Consider the following 17,402-nt stretch of genomic DNA (forward strand, 5'->3'; position numbering starts at 1 on the left):
GAAGAACGTGTTGATCATTGTGATTCCATCATCCATAGGCGACGGAGCAGCTAGGGTTCGGTGATACTATTGGCCGATCTTCCAATTTGGTAAGGAATCTAGATAACGAGCTAACATTCTTTGTTGATTCATGTGGACTTCGTGAGATTGGCTTTTGATCGACTCGATTCGATTCATTCTCTCGATCTGTTTCTCGCCATCTGTGTGTGTGTGTTTGCTTCCATAGATAGTTTCGGTAAACCTGAGGAGTACGTATTGTGATTACACTCATTGCTTGTTGTGATTCTCTGTGATATTGTATCAACATTGATTTGATTCATCATAGTTTCTAAACGTAGTTGAAACTGATTTGTTTCAGATTGTAGCTTTAACTTTTAAGTATTTGAAGATTCTGATTGGTTGATTAGCTCAAAGAAGCGTTGGAGATTTGAAGATTCTGATTGGTTGATTAGCTAATCAGGATTGTTTGGCTCACTTTCCCCTTCAAACAAATGTACTTAATTAACTTTGAACCTATTTAACTATACTGTAATATAATTTTTTATTTTGTTTTTATTTAAAAATCTATGTTTAAAATGTTATGTTTAATAATTTTATCAATAAAATTGAAGTTTAATAAAAAAATATTCTTTTTAAGAACCTTTAAATAAGAGACTTGCAATCAGTGTTTTGAAACACGACCCGGATCCGCGGTTGAACCGGTAAACCCGGTGACCCAGAAAAAATCCGGTCTGGGTTTTATGAAAAATCCAATATTTAAAAACCCGTAAAAACCCGCAAAAACCCACTAAACCCCGGAACCCAATACCAGTTGAACCGCCGATTGAACCAATAAATAACTTTTACTCCCTTTTTAGTTTTTAGATTATGTTTTATATTCTAAGTTTTCAATTAAAAAGTTAGGTGCTGACAAAAAAAAAGGTTAGGTTTTCTTTTTAAGTTTTATATATGTAATTTTTAGATTTTGATGAAGATTTTTCACTATGCCACCTAAAAAAAATAAAGTGAACAATGATTAAAAAAATCAAAATTAGTTGATGTGATTTGGTGTTAGTTTATTTCTGTTATTGACAATTTATTACAATAATCTTTTACTTTTAGTTTATTTTGAATTTGAAGTTAATTTATTATTCAAAAAAAATATTTAAATATTTGTGAGTTTTATATCTTGATTTTTTTATATGTCATAACTCTTACTTTGTTACAGAAAATTTTAAATAGTCTAAATATTTTTTTATATTTTGCATGTCAAATGAAAAAAAAAAACTAAAGTTAAGTATTTGTTAAATACTTTTTAAACATAAAGTATATACATATCTAAACTATTATTTTATGTTTTAAAAACATTTAGAAAATATTAAACTTTAGTTTTTATATATTTATTTTCATAGCTAATATATTATTATATAGTAAAATTAATTCATTTATTAACCCGCGGTTCATCCGCGGTTGACCCAGTGACTCAGCGACCCGGTAAGTCGTCCGGTTCAGTGTCCGGGTCGGATTTGAAAACATTGCTTGCAATAGACCACACAAATATACTCATCTATTAATAAAGTCTATTAAACTCACTTTTCCACTAAAAATTATTAAAAAAAGCTTAAGAGCTCCTAAGTGTCTTTTAAGGATAATGATGTTCTTAACCAAAAGATTTTAGCTTACAGAACACACTTTGGTTCAGATAGTCACTGTCTGATGCTTATTAACATTAAATGCTTTTAAGATTTTGATTGGTTCCCTACGTCGTCATATGTAGTTGCGGGCAACGTTTTGCGGAGTGGCCTTGAGTCCCGCAGAGTTGACAGCGACCGAGGTACGGGCGGGGAGTGCGGTTGTTCTCAGCGTTACGAGGTTGAGACCAAGTCTGAGGTGACCTCTGATTTCCTCTTGGGTGAGAGCCGTTGTTGCGATTGTTGGTGTAGTTCGCGGTGATCGGGAGGGTTGATACGGCTTGCTGTGGAGCAGAGATCTGGAGCTTCGCTTCATGATTTATGAGCTTTTCATGAAGTTCAGTGATTGATGGTGGTGTGTCTCTGCTCTCCGTTTGATCAACGACTGACTTGTAGTCCTCCGGAAGACCTTGAAGAACATAATCAAGTTGATCTTCATGATCAATGACTTTCCCAAGTAGAGCCAGTTGGTCAAATCGGGTGATTAGGCCTTGAACATACTCATCGATAGATCGAGTCTCTTTGGTCCAGGCTTTGAGTCGATTCAGGAGCTGTTTAACATGGCCTCTGTTAGGTCTACCATACGTGGAAGCCAAGGTATCCCAGATCTCGGCGGCTGTTGAGGCGCGAGAGAGAAGTGGCTGGATTGTTATAGAGATGGCTCCAAGAAGAGCGCTGTAGAGGAGCTTGTCCTGACGTTGCCATAAAGTGTAGGCCGGGTTGGTGGTGGTGCTGTCAGCTGTTGACATGAAGAGAATAAAGAGCAAGAGTAAAGACATGAAGAACATGATTGATCATGGACAGGAGATCATGGACAGGAGATCATGGACAGAAAATCATGGACAGAAAATCATGGACAGGAATCATGGACAAGAATCATGGACATGAAATCATGGATAAGAAATCATGGACAGAAAAACTGAAGCAAGGAAATGTGTGAGACTGATTTAAATATCTTGCCTGAAGTCTTGGATGAATTTAAACAAGTGGAGGCAACTGGATAGAGCTGTTGGAGAAATCGATCGATGTTGCGGAGACGAATTTGCGGTTACGATGGGGAGGTGCGGCGTGATCGCTAGCCTGTTAAGGCTCTTACTCAAGGCGAATGATAACGGTATTGTGTTCCGGAGGATTTGGGTGAAGTGTTTGTGGAGTTTAGTTAGGTTTGGATCTTCGATTCGAATTGGGTTAGCTAGGTTAGGTGGTGTAGAGATCAGCGCTGTTCTTTTTCTTGACGCTGCGGCAGCGATCAGCGGGTAAAAAACACGAAGAAAATATTATAATTAACGCCATCGTCTTTCAAGTTTGTGCCGCTGGCTTTATAAAAACATCCGCGTTCTCCAACTTTCTTGCCGCCGGAATTTATGGCGTCACAAAAGTCTCCAATATTTGATCGCCGCGTTTTTGATTTTCTATTTTAGCCACAGTAACAGAAAAGATGAAGCGACTGTGTAATGTATTTTTGTGCCGCCGAACGCTGTCGCGGCGTCAACTAAAAGAACAGAGCTATTAGTGCTGTTCGTTTGGTTGCCGCGGTTTTCGGAGTCAGCGGCAGCGTCGGCGACTGCGTCAGCGTCGTTTGATTGTTGTTCGTTTTGTAGACGCTGACGCCGATGTTGCCGCTGACGCTGCCGCAAATTGTTGTTCGTTTCGAAGTCGTTCGTTTGGCAGACGCTGCGGCTATTTTCATTTATTCATATTTTATTTTTAAAAATTGTAAAATTGTATTTTAAATAAATAAAATGTAGTTTAAATATATTTATATCCATAAAAATATTATGTTTACTTGGTAATATATTTTTGGTCAAATATACAAATATAAAAATATTTTATCATGCTTTTCTTTTTAGCTTTTTTTGTTTAACTTTTCAGATCAGAATAAAAAATGAAACAAATTTTTGGAAAAAATAATAATTTGAATTTATAAATTGTATTTTCAAATATTAATTTAATAACATAAATAAATATTATTAATCCTAACAAATTATTAAAGATAAGATTTTAATAATTTAGTCAAAAATATTAGATTATAATAATATAACAAACAATATATATAGATAATTACTCATTCTACCTAATTGGAGGGAGATGATAATTATAAATTGTATTTTCAAATTTTAATTTAATAACAGAAATATCTCATCTTGGTGTAATATTTTAAAACAACTTTTATTGAAAACCCACATCAAAGATCAGCCTTTGTTTCTATAATCATTATAGAATGACGTATGAACAATATTTGTAACATGGTCTTGTTGAAAGAGTAGCAGTCATCTTTTTCAGTAATGATAATGTTCATGTGAAGAGGTTCATCTTCAAGCTCACCATTAACCCGTCTTCTGCTACTGCTTCTGTAGAAGGAAATCAATTGGCTCTTAAAACTCCAAGTAATGATGGAAACATAGTTCCTAAAGAGTTTGTGAGCTTCTGTATCTTTATCACCAGGATAAAACAATTCGTCATATAACTGCATCAACATAATGAAACAAAGTAATCAGATAACTGCATCAACAAACCAAACCTACAAGCAGACCATGAACTTAGAGCATCAACAAAAACTAGCCATGAGGGGACTGACATTCTGCAAACCGTGGGGCAGTTGCAGAGACAAATATGTAATGCTTCTCGGATGTTACCTAAGAGTACTTGTAATGCTGTAAAACCATGGGGCAGTTGCAGACTTTCTTTCTTTGCAACGAACTCCAACACCTTCTCTATATGGAAACAGAGAGTCTGCAAAAAAGGTTCAATGATACAAGATCATTTAACATAAAGACTTACACTTCAAAGATTCACACAAACTCTATCAAGCATAAAGACTTACACTTCAAAGATTCACACAAACTCTTTCAACAACAAGCTACAAGGTAAAGAGTTATATCTTTCACAAAGCTTCCAGATGTTATGGAGAAGCCTGAGAGATCCTGAGACAAAGCAAACACACAAACGCCAGTAAATAACCAACAAACACATCACACATACAAACATCACACACGAAGGAAGCAAGCATAGAAGGCAAAGCTCTTACGATAGAGTGAGAGTGAAACACACATCGTTCAAGCAACAAAGCTAAACACACATCGTTCAAGTAACAACTAAACAAGAGCAGAATCTAATAGCTTGAAACCCATTCTCAAAAACTCATATGATTGTTACCTCAACAATGCTTGAAACCCAAATCGGAGGAGATAAGAGAGCTCGTGATAACCGTCAGAGATGAGAGAGCTCGTGATAAGCTTCAGAGATGAGAGAGCCCGTGATAAGCGTCAGAGATGAGATAGCTCGAGGTCTGCGTCTGAGATGAGAGAGCTCGTGGTCTGCGTCGGAGAAGAGAGAGAGATCGTGGTCTGCGTCGGAGAAGAGAGAGTTCGTGGTCTGCGTCGGAAAAGAGAGAGCTCGAGCCTGAGTCGGAGAGCTCGAGCCGGAGATGAGAGATCTCGAGGTCTGCATCGGAGATGGAGATGAGAGAGCTCGAAGGTCAGAGATGGAGATGAGAAGAGCTGCGTCAATGTAGAAATTAGGATTTAGGTTTTTTGGTCAATAGCACCAGAAAGAGAAAGTCACAAAAATGATATTCATTAAAGGGTAAAATATCTCTAATACCATTGGTTTAAAATTAAATAAACAAACAAAAATAAATAAAATAAAAATGAAAAAATAAAATTTTTTTTATATAGATTCAGATTATATGTTTTCAGAATCGAAATTTTTATAATTTTCTTTTTGAAATTTTTTTGGATTTTTTTTTTTTTAAATTTTCTTTTTATAATTTAAAAATACTTTTTGAAACTGTTTTAAAAATTTTTATTTTTTATTTTAGTATTTATTTTTTATAAAATTTTAAACCCTAATTCCAAAACCTCACCTCTTAACTCTAAACCCTAAGGTTTGGATTAATTAACCCAATGGGATAAGTGTATATTTACCTCTTTAATGAAACATATTTTTGTGACTTTGAGCTTTGAGTGCTACTTTGGGAACAAAAACTTGGTTTGGTGCTATCATAATCTTTTTCTCTTTTTTTTTGTAAATAATGAAATACAGTAAGGGCAAATGTGTAAAATACATCTCCGAACGCAGTTTTTTTATCGAAGACGCTGATTTTTTCGGCGTCTGACGCCAGAACGCCGCGTTTAGATGCAGACGCAGTACCGGCGTCAACGTAACGAACAAGATTTTTTGAAAAAATTGACGCCGACGCACGCAGGTACCTATGGCAACCAAACGAACAGTATTGTATTCGAGAGAATGACGTCGCCATCTTATTAACAATTAGCCACATAGCTGTTTTCGACTGGTATAACACATTGTATACTAGAGAATGACGTCGCCATCTGATTAACAATTCACTAAATCTTTGACGTGCGATCTTTATCTTTTGAAGCCAAGAAATAAAAAAACTAATTAAGGATCTAGACTTCCATTTTATTGAAGTTCATTTTGGGAAGGTATACACAGAGTTTCAAAGAGAAACGCCTTGGTTTTGTGGATAGAGAAGCAGAGATTAGTCTTTTAGACAAAGGTTTTTAGGGTTTTAGCTTCCCTTACCTTCTTCGGGTGTTTTTTTTTGTTATAAGAGATTAGAAACCCCAGAAAAAATATGAATATGCAATATGACGACGGCTAAGACTGGGTCGAGCTTTAGGTTTATGTTTATCTGGGCTTTGGTTATAGGCTTTATTATTGGGCCGATTATGATATCATATGGGCTGAGGCTTTAAGGGGGAGGAAAAATACTGATTTATTAGTTGATTTTAATCATCCCATATACGTAAAACAGTGAAGTATGGTGGAAACAGATTATGAATATGTAGAATTGAAAAATTACTGATCCCATAATATTTTTTTATAATATAAGAAATGAATGTTTTTTTCTAAAACAACATTCAAGATTTATGGACTTTGTTTCTTATTAGGTTGTATGTAACACCCCAAAACCACCTCAATTAAATTTTTAAAGACTAATGGGTTTTCTACAGCCCAACTAGAAAACCCTAGGGTTTTCCTTTTCCTCACATTATAAAAGCAAGCCCCCACCTCCTTTACCTCTCATCAGAAGTTTAGAAGCGAAGCCCTGCAGAGAATTCCCGGAGACTGAAAGCCCTAGCCGTCGATTTTCTCTCTCTCCCTGCGCCGCCTCTCTCCCCCTTCTCTCTCTTCGCTGCGTCTTTCCTTTCTCTCTCTCTCTTCGCCGCGCCTCCTTCTCTCTCTCTCGGCCACGTCTCTCTCTCCTCGCCGTGTACAGCCGCGAGTGGTGGTGGTGGCTGCGTGGTGTCATAGACCTCAGATCCCGTTTCCCTTACCCTCTATTCTCAGATCCAGATCCAGATCTAGGCTAAGGTGATGTGTTCTACCCAGATCTCTTTCATGCTCTTTTATATTGTTGAATGGGTTGCTAGGATTGATTAGATCTTGTTTGTTGTTAGGATGATAGATCATATTGCATCAGGACTCTCATACTGATTAAAGAACTTTACACGAACGGTTTTAATGATGATTGATGATTGACTGATTGTTTGATTGGTTGAAGATCTGTGGTTTGTGATTGAGAGCTAGGATGGTTAGAAAGAAATGAATGTAGGATCATAAGAGAAATGTTAACCGGTCTGGTTAGATGAATGATAGGATATCTATGAATGATTGTTAAATGGATTGAGTGTGACACCGAGAACGGGTGGCGTCTAAAAAGGAAAGTAAGAAAGAGTCTAAGGGTTTAAGGAAAAAGGAAATAAAAGAAAAAGAAAAAGTTAAATGATTGAAATGTGAACCACCGAGGAACTGGTGGGGAGTATGGGAAATGAATAGAAATGGAATACGAACCACCGAGGGACTGGTGGGGAGTATGGAAAAACGCGGCGGCCGTAGCGTTCAAAAACGGCAGGTTAAGAATAGAGGCGCCGGTAAGATTGAGTCACGCCGAGTCTTGGCGGGAAAGGGCCGTAATACACTGCAAAGGGTATAGACTACATCCAAGGGAACCGGATGTCGAGTGTACCAGGGCAGGCGGCTCCACAGGAACGCAGCAAGAAAAGGGGAGGGTTGGTCCGCTTGAGCTGTGTAGGTCCTAGAGTTCTAGGATGACTGGAGTCTTAAATAATAAACTGAATTGTGTGAATTGAGTGATGACTGAGTTCATTGCATTTCTTGTTTTCGTGAAATAAAACCTTAATAGCTAGTCAAGAAATGGGTGTAGTGACTAGTCGGTTCTCGTTTCGCATTGAGCAGTATAAAAGCTCATGGGGGAGACTGGTCTAGAATCGCTTCACTGAGTATTCATACTCACCCCTCTTTTTCTCTCTCCCTTTTTGCAGAACTATTAGTAGAAATGTCAATGGTAAGAAAGGATACGCACCTTAAACTCATGGGACCAGAAACGGGACACACGGAGATGTCGGGAAAGTAGACATGTGTGTCCTAAACCCCGCGCCCAGGAACCCCGGTTGGAAATGGGGAAGGGGCGGGTGTTTCAATTGGTATCAGAGCCAGGTTAAGGTCCCTTAATACTAACTTAAGGGATCAGCGTTTCCGATATTGCCCATTTCCCTTATGGTTCTGATAGACTGTCATAGCTAACGTTGAAGGAAAATTCGAACAGCTCAGAAGTCTCCAGTTCAAAGTGGCTAGTTGTGATTCCTGAGTCAGCTAGTAGGAGTAGGACACGGTTTTTCTTCCTTTCATAATGGTTTTAGCTTTTCATTTTTTTGTTATAAGGATATTCGCGGATTTTGGCGATACCTTGGGATCTATTTATTTGTTGTAGTCCTACTCCATTTCATTTATTAAATTCATTGTTGGTTTTAAATGATCTTGAGCAAGTAGGACGCCCTTTTCGTGCCTCCCTTGATTGTGTTTGGAAACTCACCCTAGTTTGGGATGTTAAGTTTGAACTGAAGATTTGGAATTCGGGACGAATTCCGAATAAGAGGGGGAGAATTGTAACACCCCAAAACCAGCTCAATTAAATTTTTAAAGGCTAATGGGTTCTCTACAGCCCAACTAGAAAATCCTAGGGTTTTCCCTTTCCTCACATTATAAAAGCAAGCCCCCACCTCCTTTACCTCTCATCAGAAGTTTAGAAGCGAAGCCCTGCAGAGAATTCCCGGAGACTGAAAGCCCTAGCCGTCGACTTTCTCCCTCTCCCCGCGCCGCCTCTCTCCTCCTTCTCTCTCTTCGCCGCGTCTTTCCTTTCTCTCTCTCTCTCGTCGCTGCGCCTCCTTCTCTCTCTCTCGGCCACGTCTCTCTCTCCTCGCCGTGTACAGCCGCGAGTGGTGGTGGTGGGTGCGTGGTGTCATAGACCTCAGATCCCGTTCCCTTACCCTCTATTCTCAGATCCAGATCCAGATCTAGGCTAAGTTGAGGTGTTCTACCCAGATATCTTTCATGCTCTTTTATATTGTTGAATGGGTTGCTAGGATTGATTAGATCCTGTTTGTTGTTAGGATGATAGATCATATTGCATCAGGACTCTCATACTGATTAAAGAACTTTACACGAACGGTTTTAATGATGATTGATGATTGACTGATTGTTTGATTGGTTGAAGATCTGTGGTTTGTGATTGAGAGCTAGGATGGTTAGAAAGAAATGAACGTAGGATCATAAGAGAAATGTTAACCGGTCTGGTTAGATGAATGATAGGATATCTATGAATGATTGTTAAATGGATTGAGTGTGACACCGAGAACGGGTGGCGTCTAAAAAGGAAAGTAAGAAAGAGTCTAAGGGTTTAAGGAAAAAGGAAATAAAAGAAAAAGGAAAAGTTAAATGATTGAAATACGAACCACCGAGGAACTGGTGGGGAGTATGGGAAATGAATAGAAATGGACTACAAACCACCGAGGGACTGGTGGGGAGTATCGGAAAACGCGGCGGCCGTAGTGTTCAAAAACGGCAGGTTAAGAATAGAGGCGCCGGTAAGATTGAGTCACGCCGAGTCTTGGCGGGAAGGGGCCGTAATACACTGCAAAGGGTATAGACTACATCCAAGGGAACCGGATGCCGAGTGTACCAGGGCAGGCGGCTCCACAGGAACGCAGCAAGAAAAGGGGAGGGTTGGTCCGCTTGAGCTGTGTAGGTCCTAGAGTTCTAGGATGACTGGAGTCTTAAATAATAAACTGAATTGTGTGAATTGAGTGATGACTGAGTTCATTGCATTGCTTGTTTTCGTGAAATAAAACCTTAATAGCTAGTCAAGAAATGGGTGTAGTGACTAGTCGGTTCTCGTTTCGCATTGAGCAGTATAAAAGCTCATGGGGGAGACTGGTCTAGAATCGCTTCACTGAGTATTCATACTCACCCCTCTTTTTCCCTCTCCCTTTTTGCAGAACTATAAGTGGAAATGTCAATGGTAAGAAAGGATACGCACCTTAAACTCATGGGACCAGAAACGGGACACACGGAGATGTCGGGAAAGTAGACATGTGTGTCCTAAACCCCGCACCCAGGAACCCCGGTTGGAAATGGGGAAGGGGCGGGTGTTTCATTGTAACCCATATAAAGTAAGAGAAATCATGAAGTCACAAATCAATGAAATCATTAGCTAATTGAAGTACTAAAATAGAGGTTTAGTTGACTCTCAATCTTAACTAAAGCACATCAGCAACAACAACTCCACTTCAATAACTCCATTCACAATAACACTAACCAAATTCATCAATGCTTCTTTATATAAACCCATTAACCCATCCATCATTAAACGTCAAACAAAACATAAATTAACACAACTTGAGTATCCAAAACAAGAGACGAAAATGACCAAAGCTCATCACATAACCATCCTTCTCTTCCTCATATCCGCCAACTTCCTCGCATTCATCAACTCAGCTAGACTTCTTGATGAGATCCAACCTCAGTCTCAGTTAGTGCTGGCCAAATCCCCACCGTTGCTCCAACCGAAGCTGAGGAAGAACCAGCACCAGCAACTACACTCCCATCTGGTCCGTCCAGCAGGGGCTGGACACGAGCCATTACTAGAGTTCTTTATGCACGACGTCCTAGGCGAGTCACACCCATCAGCTCGTGTGGTCACTGGAATAGTAGCACATACCGAAGTGAACGGTATACCATTCTCAAAGGCCAGCAACAGCATCTTCCCTGTAGACTGTTAGGAAATACGCGGTCAAATTTTGCGGAAAGCCAGAATTTATGGGATCGAGAAAGAGGACACACACACCAAATTGTTAACGAAGTTCGGCCAATGATGCCTACGTCTCCGGACCTGCTACAGATCTTTTATTATTAACCAGGGAATTTTTACAGGCTCATAACTCACACCCCGATCCCAAATACACTCAGAAATTACTCGTAATTTCTAAAAGAAGTTTTTTTGTGAAAAAAAAATAAAATTCTTCTTCTTCTCTCTTCTCTGCTCTACTCTCGTTCTCTCTTACTTTGTTTTTATTGTTTGGGATGAATTCCCCCTTCTCCTTCATGCATGTATTTATAGGAGGGGGATTTGTGAGTTGGTGGTGAGTTGGTGTAACAACCAAACTTACCAACCAAAAGCCAAAAAAAACGTGTTCTTCACCAACTTGCATGCGTTGTTTTTTGATCAACAATCTCCCACTTGAAGACTGATTTCAATCTGCCTTCACACCTTGATCAATGTAGCAGGTCTTCTCAGCTTGTTACTCTGACAAGCCAACTGAGGTTACACACAACCTCAGCTTATCATACGGCACGACCTTCGTTAGCATGTCTGCCGGATTCTTGCTTCCTGGGATCTTCTCAAGCACCTACTGATTCTCATCCCTAGAATCTGTCTTGCTTCTCCAAGGTCTTTCATCGCAAACTCTTCTGAGAGTTTCGTCTTCAAGCTATTGATCTCGTGCAAGTATGCTCCTACTATCAGCATGTCATCGACATATAGGAGCAATATCAAGTAGGACTCTTCAAGCATCTTGAAGTAACAACAGTGGTCAGCTTCACACCTCAAGAAACCAACGCCTTTAATAAAGTTGTCGAACCGTTTATACCACTGTCTTGGAGCTTGTTTTAAGCCGTACAAACTCCTTTTCAGCTTACAAACAAGGCTTTCCTTCCATTTGATCTCAAAGCCTTCGGGTTGCTTCATATAAATTTCCTCATCCAAATCACCGTGAAGAAATGCCGTCTTCACATCCATCTGTTGAAGATGCAGATCTTCTTGTGCTACCAGCCCAAGAACCGTTCTAATGGTCACCATTTTGACTACAAGAGAGAAGATTTCGGTGTAGTCAACGCCTTCTTTTTGTTGGAATCCCTTCACAACAAGCCTCGCTTTATAACGCTTATTCCCATCAGGTTCTTCTTTTATTCGGTAGACCCACTTGTTATGCAATGCCTTTTTCTCCTTAGGCAAATCTGCTAACTCCCACGTGTGATTGGATAACAACGAGTCCATCTCGTCGTTCATTGCAAGCTCCCACTTGATCGACTCATCAACTTACATAGCTTCCTCATAACATTCAGGTTCGCCTCTGTCTGTGAGCAGAATGTAGTTGAGCGATGGAGGGAATCTTACTGGCTTTCTGATGATTCTGCTTGACCGTCGTAACTCCGTGACTGGTGTATATGGGACCACTTCAGAATCATCACTTTCTTCAGCCTCACCACTCTCGTCTTGAGAGATTTCTTCTTCTGCTGTTGCGGTATCCTGTGGCAACTCCGGTGTCAGGATATCTTCTAAGTCAACAGCTCCAGGCTCTTTCCTCTCCGAGCCTTCTCTTAGCTTATTCTTGTACAACATGTCTTCATTGAACACCACATTCTTGCTGCGGATGATCTTTCGATTTTAATCATCCCAAAACCGGTTACCAAACTCCGCGTTACCATAACCGATGAAGTAACACTTCTTAGACTTCGAGTCAAGTTTACTTCTTGCAGCATCATCAATATGAACATAAGCTAAGCATCCGAACACCTTTAGATAAGAAAGATTTACTTTCTTTCCGCTCCAAACTTCTTCAGGGATCTTAAATCCCAACGGTACAGACGGTCCTCTGTTTATTAAGAAGGCTGCGGTATTGATTGCATCTGCCCAAAACGTCTTTGGCAATCCACAGTGCAATCTCATGCTCCTTGCACGCTCATTCAAGGTTCGGTTCATCCTTTCCGCTATTCCATTCTGTTGAGGCGTTCCAGGAATAGTCTTCTCCATCTTGATCCCATTATCAGCGCAATATCTTTTGAACTCGTCGCTGATGTACTCTCCACCATTATCAAACCTTAAACACTTCAACTTGAGATTCGTCTCAATCTCAACCATGGCTTTCCAAATTTTGAAAACCGAAAACACTTCATGCTTGTTCTTCATGAAGTAAACCCACACTTTTCTTGTGGAGTCATCAATAAATGTCACATAGTAGTATGAACCTTCCAGCAATGCAACAGGAGCGGGTCCCCACACGTCAGTGTGCACCAGCTCTAACTTCTCAGATTTTGGCTCTCTTCCTCCTTTAGAGAAACTAACTCGTTTCTGTTTCCCAAGGATGCAGTTTTCACACATCTGATGATCCACCGTCTCCAGATCCGGAAGAGCGCCATTTTCCACCATGAGTTTCATCCCTTTCTCACTCATGTGCCCCAACCTACAATGCCACAACTTGGTCTGTTTGGCATTCTCGACAACAGCAACAGTGTCTTGATAACTCGTCGTCATGTAAAGAGTGCCTCTTTTATGACCTCTAGCCACCACCATGGAACCTTTCTTGACTCTCCAGGCTCCACCACCAAAATTAACATCGTGCCCCATATCATCAAGTTGACCTACTGAAATCAGATTTCGCATCAACTTTGGCACATGTCTGACCTTGGTAATCTTCCACACACGTCCGTCTGACATTTTCAGGTTGATATCTCCAATACCAACTATGTCCAAAGGTAATCCATCAGCAAGATATACCTTTCCGTAATTTCCCGCAACATAATTTTCCATGATGTTATGGTGCGGTGTGGTGTGGAACGACGCTCTTGAGTCAAGCACCCATGAATCAACTGGGCTATCGACATAGGAGATTGACGCTTTGGTGGTATTTGCAGTTGTATCACAAGCTTCAATTTTCCTCGGGGAATCAACAGACACTACCAATGCATCATCGATTTCACGTGTCACTGCATTGGCTCCGCCTCTAGTGTTGTCTTCCTTCTTCGGTGGTGCTCGGCAATTCTTCTTAATGTGACCTGTCTTTCCACAATTCCAGCATTCTGCAGGCTGTCTGAATTTGGACTGGCCCCATCCATTCCTTGACTTCGATCTGCCATTACTCCGGTTATTTCTATCTGGGTTTCTCCCTCTGTTTTCCACGTTGAAAGCAGAGCTCGTTGATGCCTCCCCAGAGTCTATCCTTCGAACTTCCTCACCAAGGATACGATCTCTAACATCATTGAATTTGAGCTTTTGAGTACCCACAGAATTACTAACCGCTGCCCTCATCGGCTCCCAACTATTTGGCAGAGATGCCAACAAAATCAGTGCTCGCACTTCATCATCAAACTCGATTTCAACCGATGACAGTTGGTTGACAATCGTGTTGAACTCGTTCACATGTGCGGCAACCAGGCCACCTTCTTCCATCTTCAAATGAAAGAGTTTCTTCATGAGAAATACCTTATTGTTTGCCGAAGGTTTCTCATACATATCAGAGAGAACTTTCATGAGCCCTTCCGTGGTCTTCTCCTTCGCAACGTTGTGAGCAACGTTTTTCGACAGTGTTAACCTTATAACACCCATAACTTGTCTGTCAAGGAGCTCCCACTCATCCTGATCCATCTTTTCAGGCTTCTTGCTCAGCGGTTGATGAAGCTTCTTTCCGTACAGATAATCTTCAATTTACATTCTCCAAAATGCATAATCTGTACCGTCAAATTTCCCTATACTGTGCGCCAAACCGTCTTCGCCTCCCATCGTTTCTGGAACCACCGTGTATTAGAACACCTTCGTCGACAAACCGATGTTACCGACAAAATTCACTATTCATGAAGTACTGTTCACGTGAATAGTAACTCCGCAAAAATTTGACCGATCACCGTAACTCAAGCTCTGATACCAGTTGTTAGGAAATACGCGGTCAAATTTTGCGGAAAGCCAGAATTTATGTGATCGGAAAAGAGGGCACACACATTAAATTGTTAACGGAGTTCGGCCAATGATGCCTACGTCTCCGGACCTGCTACAGATCTTTTATTATTAACCAGAGAATTTTTACAGGCTCACAACTCACACCCCGATCCCAAATACACTCAGAAATTACTCGTAATTTCTTAAAGAAGTTTTTTTGTGAAAAAAAAAAAAAAAAAATTTTTTCTTCTTCTTCTCTCTTCTCTGCTCTACTCTCGTTCTCTTTTACTTTGTTTTTCTTGTTTGGGATGAATTTCCCCTTCTCCTTCTTGCATGTATTTATAGGAGGGGGATTTATGAGTTGGTGGTGAGTTGGTGTAACAACCAAACTTACCAACTAAAAGCCAAAAAAAAACGTGTTCTTCACCAACTTGCATGCGTTGTTTTTGATCAACATAGACAACGGAGTCCCGCTTGTCAACTCAAACAACATCAACAGCGTCATTAACCCAAACACAGCCCCGCTTCTCACAGGCCTAGGCGGCGCACAGACCAGCACAGTGATCCAAAACACCAACGCAAACTCCAACGACGCCCTCAGCACCAACAGTCTCCCCTTTGTAACCGCGGGAAACCTCCCTCCAGGTGCTGCTCTCCAGCATCTCATGTTTGGAACCATAACCGTTGTGGACGATGAGCTAACCGAAAGCCACGAGCTAGGCTCAGCGGTTATAGGGAAGGCTCAGGGGTTTTACCTGGCTAGCTCCTTGGATGGGACGAGTCAGACACTTTCTCTGACCGTGTTGCTAGACAGAGAGCATGACCATCATGACACTTTGGACGATGCTATTAGCTTCTTTGGTGTTCACAGGACAGCCTCTCATGCCTCTCAGATTGCTGTTATCGGCGGGACGGGGAAGTTTGAGCATGCTAAAGGGTATGCTATAGTGGAGACTCTGCATAACCAGAACAACCAGCATATCACTGATGGTCAAGACACTATTCTACACTTCAGTGTATACCTCACCTACTACAAAGCTTGAACAGGTGTCAAACAAATATATGATTTGCTTTTGTATATGTTATTGCTGTCTAGCTTCCACTTGTGGCTTTGCTTTTCCTGTCTTGTGTAAATCTGGTTTCCAAAGAAATTTTTATTTTAATGAAACTGTTTCAGTCTAATCATGTTTCCTTCAAACAAACTGCTACTTGACTCTTAAAATTACATACTGCTACTTGTTTCACAACATCTTTTCTTCAACAACCAAATCTGTTAATGACATTTGATGTTTTTATCACATTCCTCCACCATCTGTCACTGCAACCAGGTCTTCAACTGTCACTGGCTTATGCAGCTGCAGTAAAAACCCAATTTTCTCAAGCAAGTTAGAAACAAAAAAAAAACAAGACCGCATGAAACGCTTATGAACCTGTCAAGATAGGAAATGTATATACTCACCGCTTCTGCAATGTTGAACCAATGGAAAGACCGCAATATAGTATCGTCTTTTGAAGGAAGAGTATCATGATTCCAGTATGTCATTTTATCGAACTTGGCCTTCACTTCCCAACACGGATTCTCCTCTTCGTCACTACAAGCCTTTCTCTTTCCATTGGCGTTCTTATTACTCGCTTGTCCAAGTACAAAGCCTGAGGGGAATGATAAACAACATATAAACAAGAACAATCTTATAGAACATACACAACTCAGAACTAAAAAAGAAGAGAAAGAATGGTTACCAGAGTAGCCACTAGGCATTGAGATAGTTGCTCCCTGCAACTTCCTTCCTCTGAAATAAGCTTCTTCCGTTCTCACTCCATCAACTTCAACCTCTACAATCAATTTACGCCATTCTTAATCTGGTCACACAAAGTAACAACTGAATACAGAATCACACAAAATATGTTTCTATTACCACTGGACTTAGGCTTGAAATAGTTGGAAACTTGAGCAGGACCGTCGAATCTAATGCAGCAAGGAACCTGGTGAACCTGACCGCTGAGATCAGCAATCGAAGCTTCACCTGAAGCAGCACCACCAAAGTCTATGGTTCCCATCTCTGTAACCACAATTTTGACTTCAGCTTGATAAGAGTTTTTAAATAAAAATGTAAACTTTGATCCAGTGAGTGTCTTAAAAACATGTAACTGAACAGCATTTGATTCTGTCTTCTTTCTGAGTGTAAATTAAACCATTAAAGTATCAATTTTATAACATTCAAAGATCAATAACTAAAAGAAGGAACACATACAGAGGAAACTATAAGAAACTTAATCAGAAATGTTTTTGTCACATAGTGCTTTGACGACGATACGAGAGAGCAGACTCGTTTTTGTTCACAACGGAGGGTTGAAGTTTCTCGTTGAGGCTGCTAAAGTTGGGAACTTTGCATCGAGAGAGAGAGAGAGAGAGAGCTTGTCACGCTATTGGATTGATTGGTGTCACCAGACGGTGTTGGGGGCTGCTGGTTGAAGCAGGAGTGGTTCCAGCTCTTGTGGATTTGTTTCGTGATGGAGATGAGCAGGGGAAGCTTTTAGCTGGTAATGCCTTGGGGATCATAGCGGCTCAGACAGAGTACATTAGGCCTGTTAATGAAGCTGGTTCCATTCCTTTGTATGTGGAGCTTCTCTCGGGAGGACATCCAATGGGGAAAGATATTGCAGAGGATGTGTTCTGTATACTAGCTGTAGCCGAG

The 17,402-nt window shown here is 40.5% G+C and overlaps 3 protein-coding genes and 1 long non-coding RNA gene across 4 annotated transcripts; 2 read left to right on the forward strand and 2 right to left on the reverse strand.

Moving 5' to 3' along the window:
• Nucleotides 1-3,762: 3,762 nt before the first annotated feature.
• Nucleotides 3,763-5,210, reverse strand: LOC106416163. The gene is made up of 4 exons (XR_001283100.3): nt 4,827-5,210; nt 4,495-4,594; nt 4,307-4,403; nt 3,763-4,137 (listed from the first exon to the last, which is right to left on the reverse strand). It is a non-coding gene; the product is annotated as an uncharacterized LOC106416163 (long non-coding RNA).
• A 5,210-nt stretch (nt 5,211-10,420) lies between these two features.
• Nucleotides 10,421-10,777, forward strand: LOC125585779 (dirigent protein 9-like). Its single transcript, XM_048755443.1, has one exon. It carries the CDS (start codon nt 10,421-10,423, stop codon nt 10,775-10,777), a length of 357 nt encoding a protein of 118 aa, XP_048611400.1.
• Nucleotides 10,778-15,062: 4,285 nt separating this feature from the next.
• Nucleotides 15,063-15,749, forward strand: LOC106413227 (dirigent protein 9). The gene is made up of 2 exons (XM_048755444.1): nt 15,063-15,066; nt 15,166-15,749. The coding sequence occupies exons 1-2, from the start codon at nt 15,063-15,065 to the stop codon at nt 15,747-15,749; spliced, it is 588 nt and encodes a 195-aa protein (XP_048611401.1).
• Nucleotides 15,750-15,842: 93 nt separating this feature from the next.
• LOC106416162 (ribonuclease H2 subunit C) lies at nt 15,843-16,815 on the reverse strand. The gene is made up of 4 exons (XM_013856997.3): nt 16,623-16,815; nt 16,447-16,539; nt 16,166-16,356; nt 15,843-16,061 (listed from the first exon to the last, which is right to left on the reverse strand). Exons 1-4 carry the CDS (start codon nt 16,762-16,764, stop codon nt 16,002-16,004), a joined length of 486 nt encoding a protein of 161 aa, XP_013712451.1. The 5' UTR covers nt 16,765-16,815; the 3' UTR covers nt 15,843-16,001.
• Nucleotides 16,816-17,402: the final 587 nt, after the last annotated feature.

Source organism: Brassica napus, chromosome C4 (genome assembly GCF_020379485.1).
Source record: "Brassica napus cultivar Da-Ae chromosome C4, Da-Ae, whole genome shotgun sequence".
In the NCBI taxonomy this organism is placed as follows: Eukaryota; Viridiplantae; Streptophyta; class Magnoliopsida; order Brassicales; family Brassicaceae; genus Brassica; species Brassica napus.

Bases quoted from the DNA above. Each gene is read 5' to 3' on its own strand.
- LOC125585779 (XM_048755443.1), top strand. From the start codon at position 10,421: ATGACCAAAGCTCATCACATAACCATCCTTCTCTTCCTCATATCCGCC.
- LOC106416162 (XM_013856997.3), bottom strand. From the start codon at position 16,764: ATGGGAACCATAGACTTTGGTGGTGCTGCTTCAGGTGAAGCTTCGATT. The intron at 16,540-16,622 runs GTAATAGAAACA...AATTGATTGTAG, and splicing joins TTTCAAGCCTAAGTCCAGTG to AGGTTGAAGTTGATGGAGTG. The intron at 16,357-16,446 runs GTAACCATTCTT...CATTCCCCTCAG, and splicing joins AATGCCTAGTGGCTACTCTG to GCTTTGTACTTGGACAAGCG.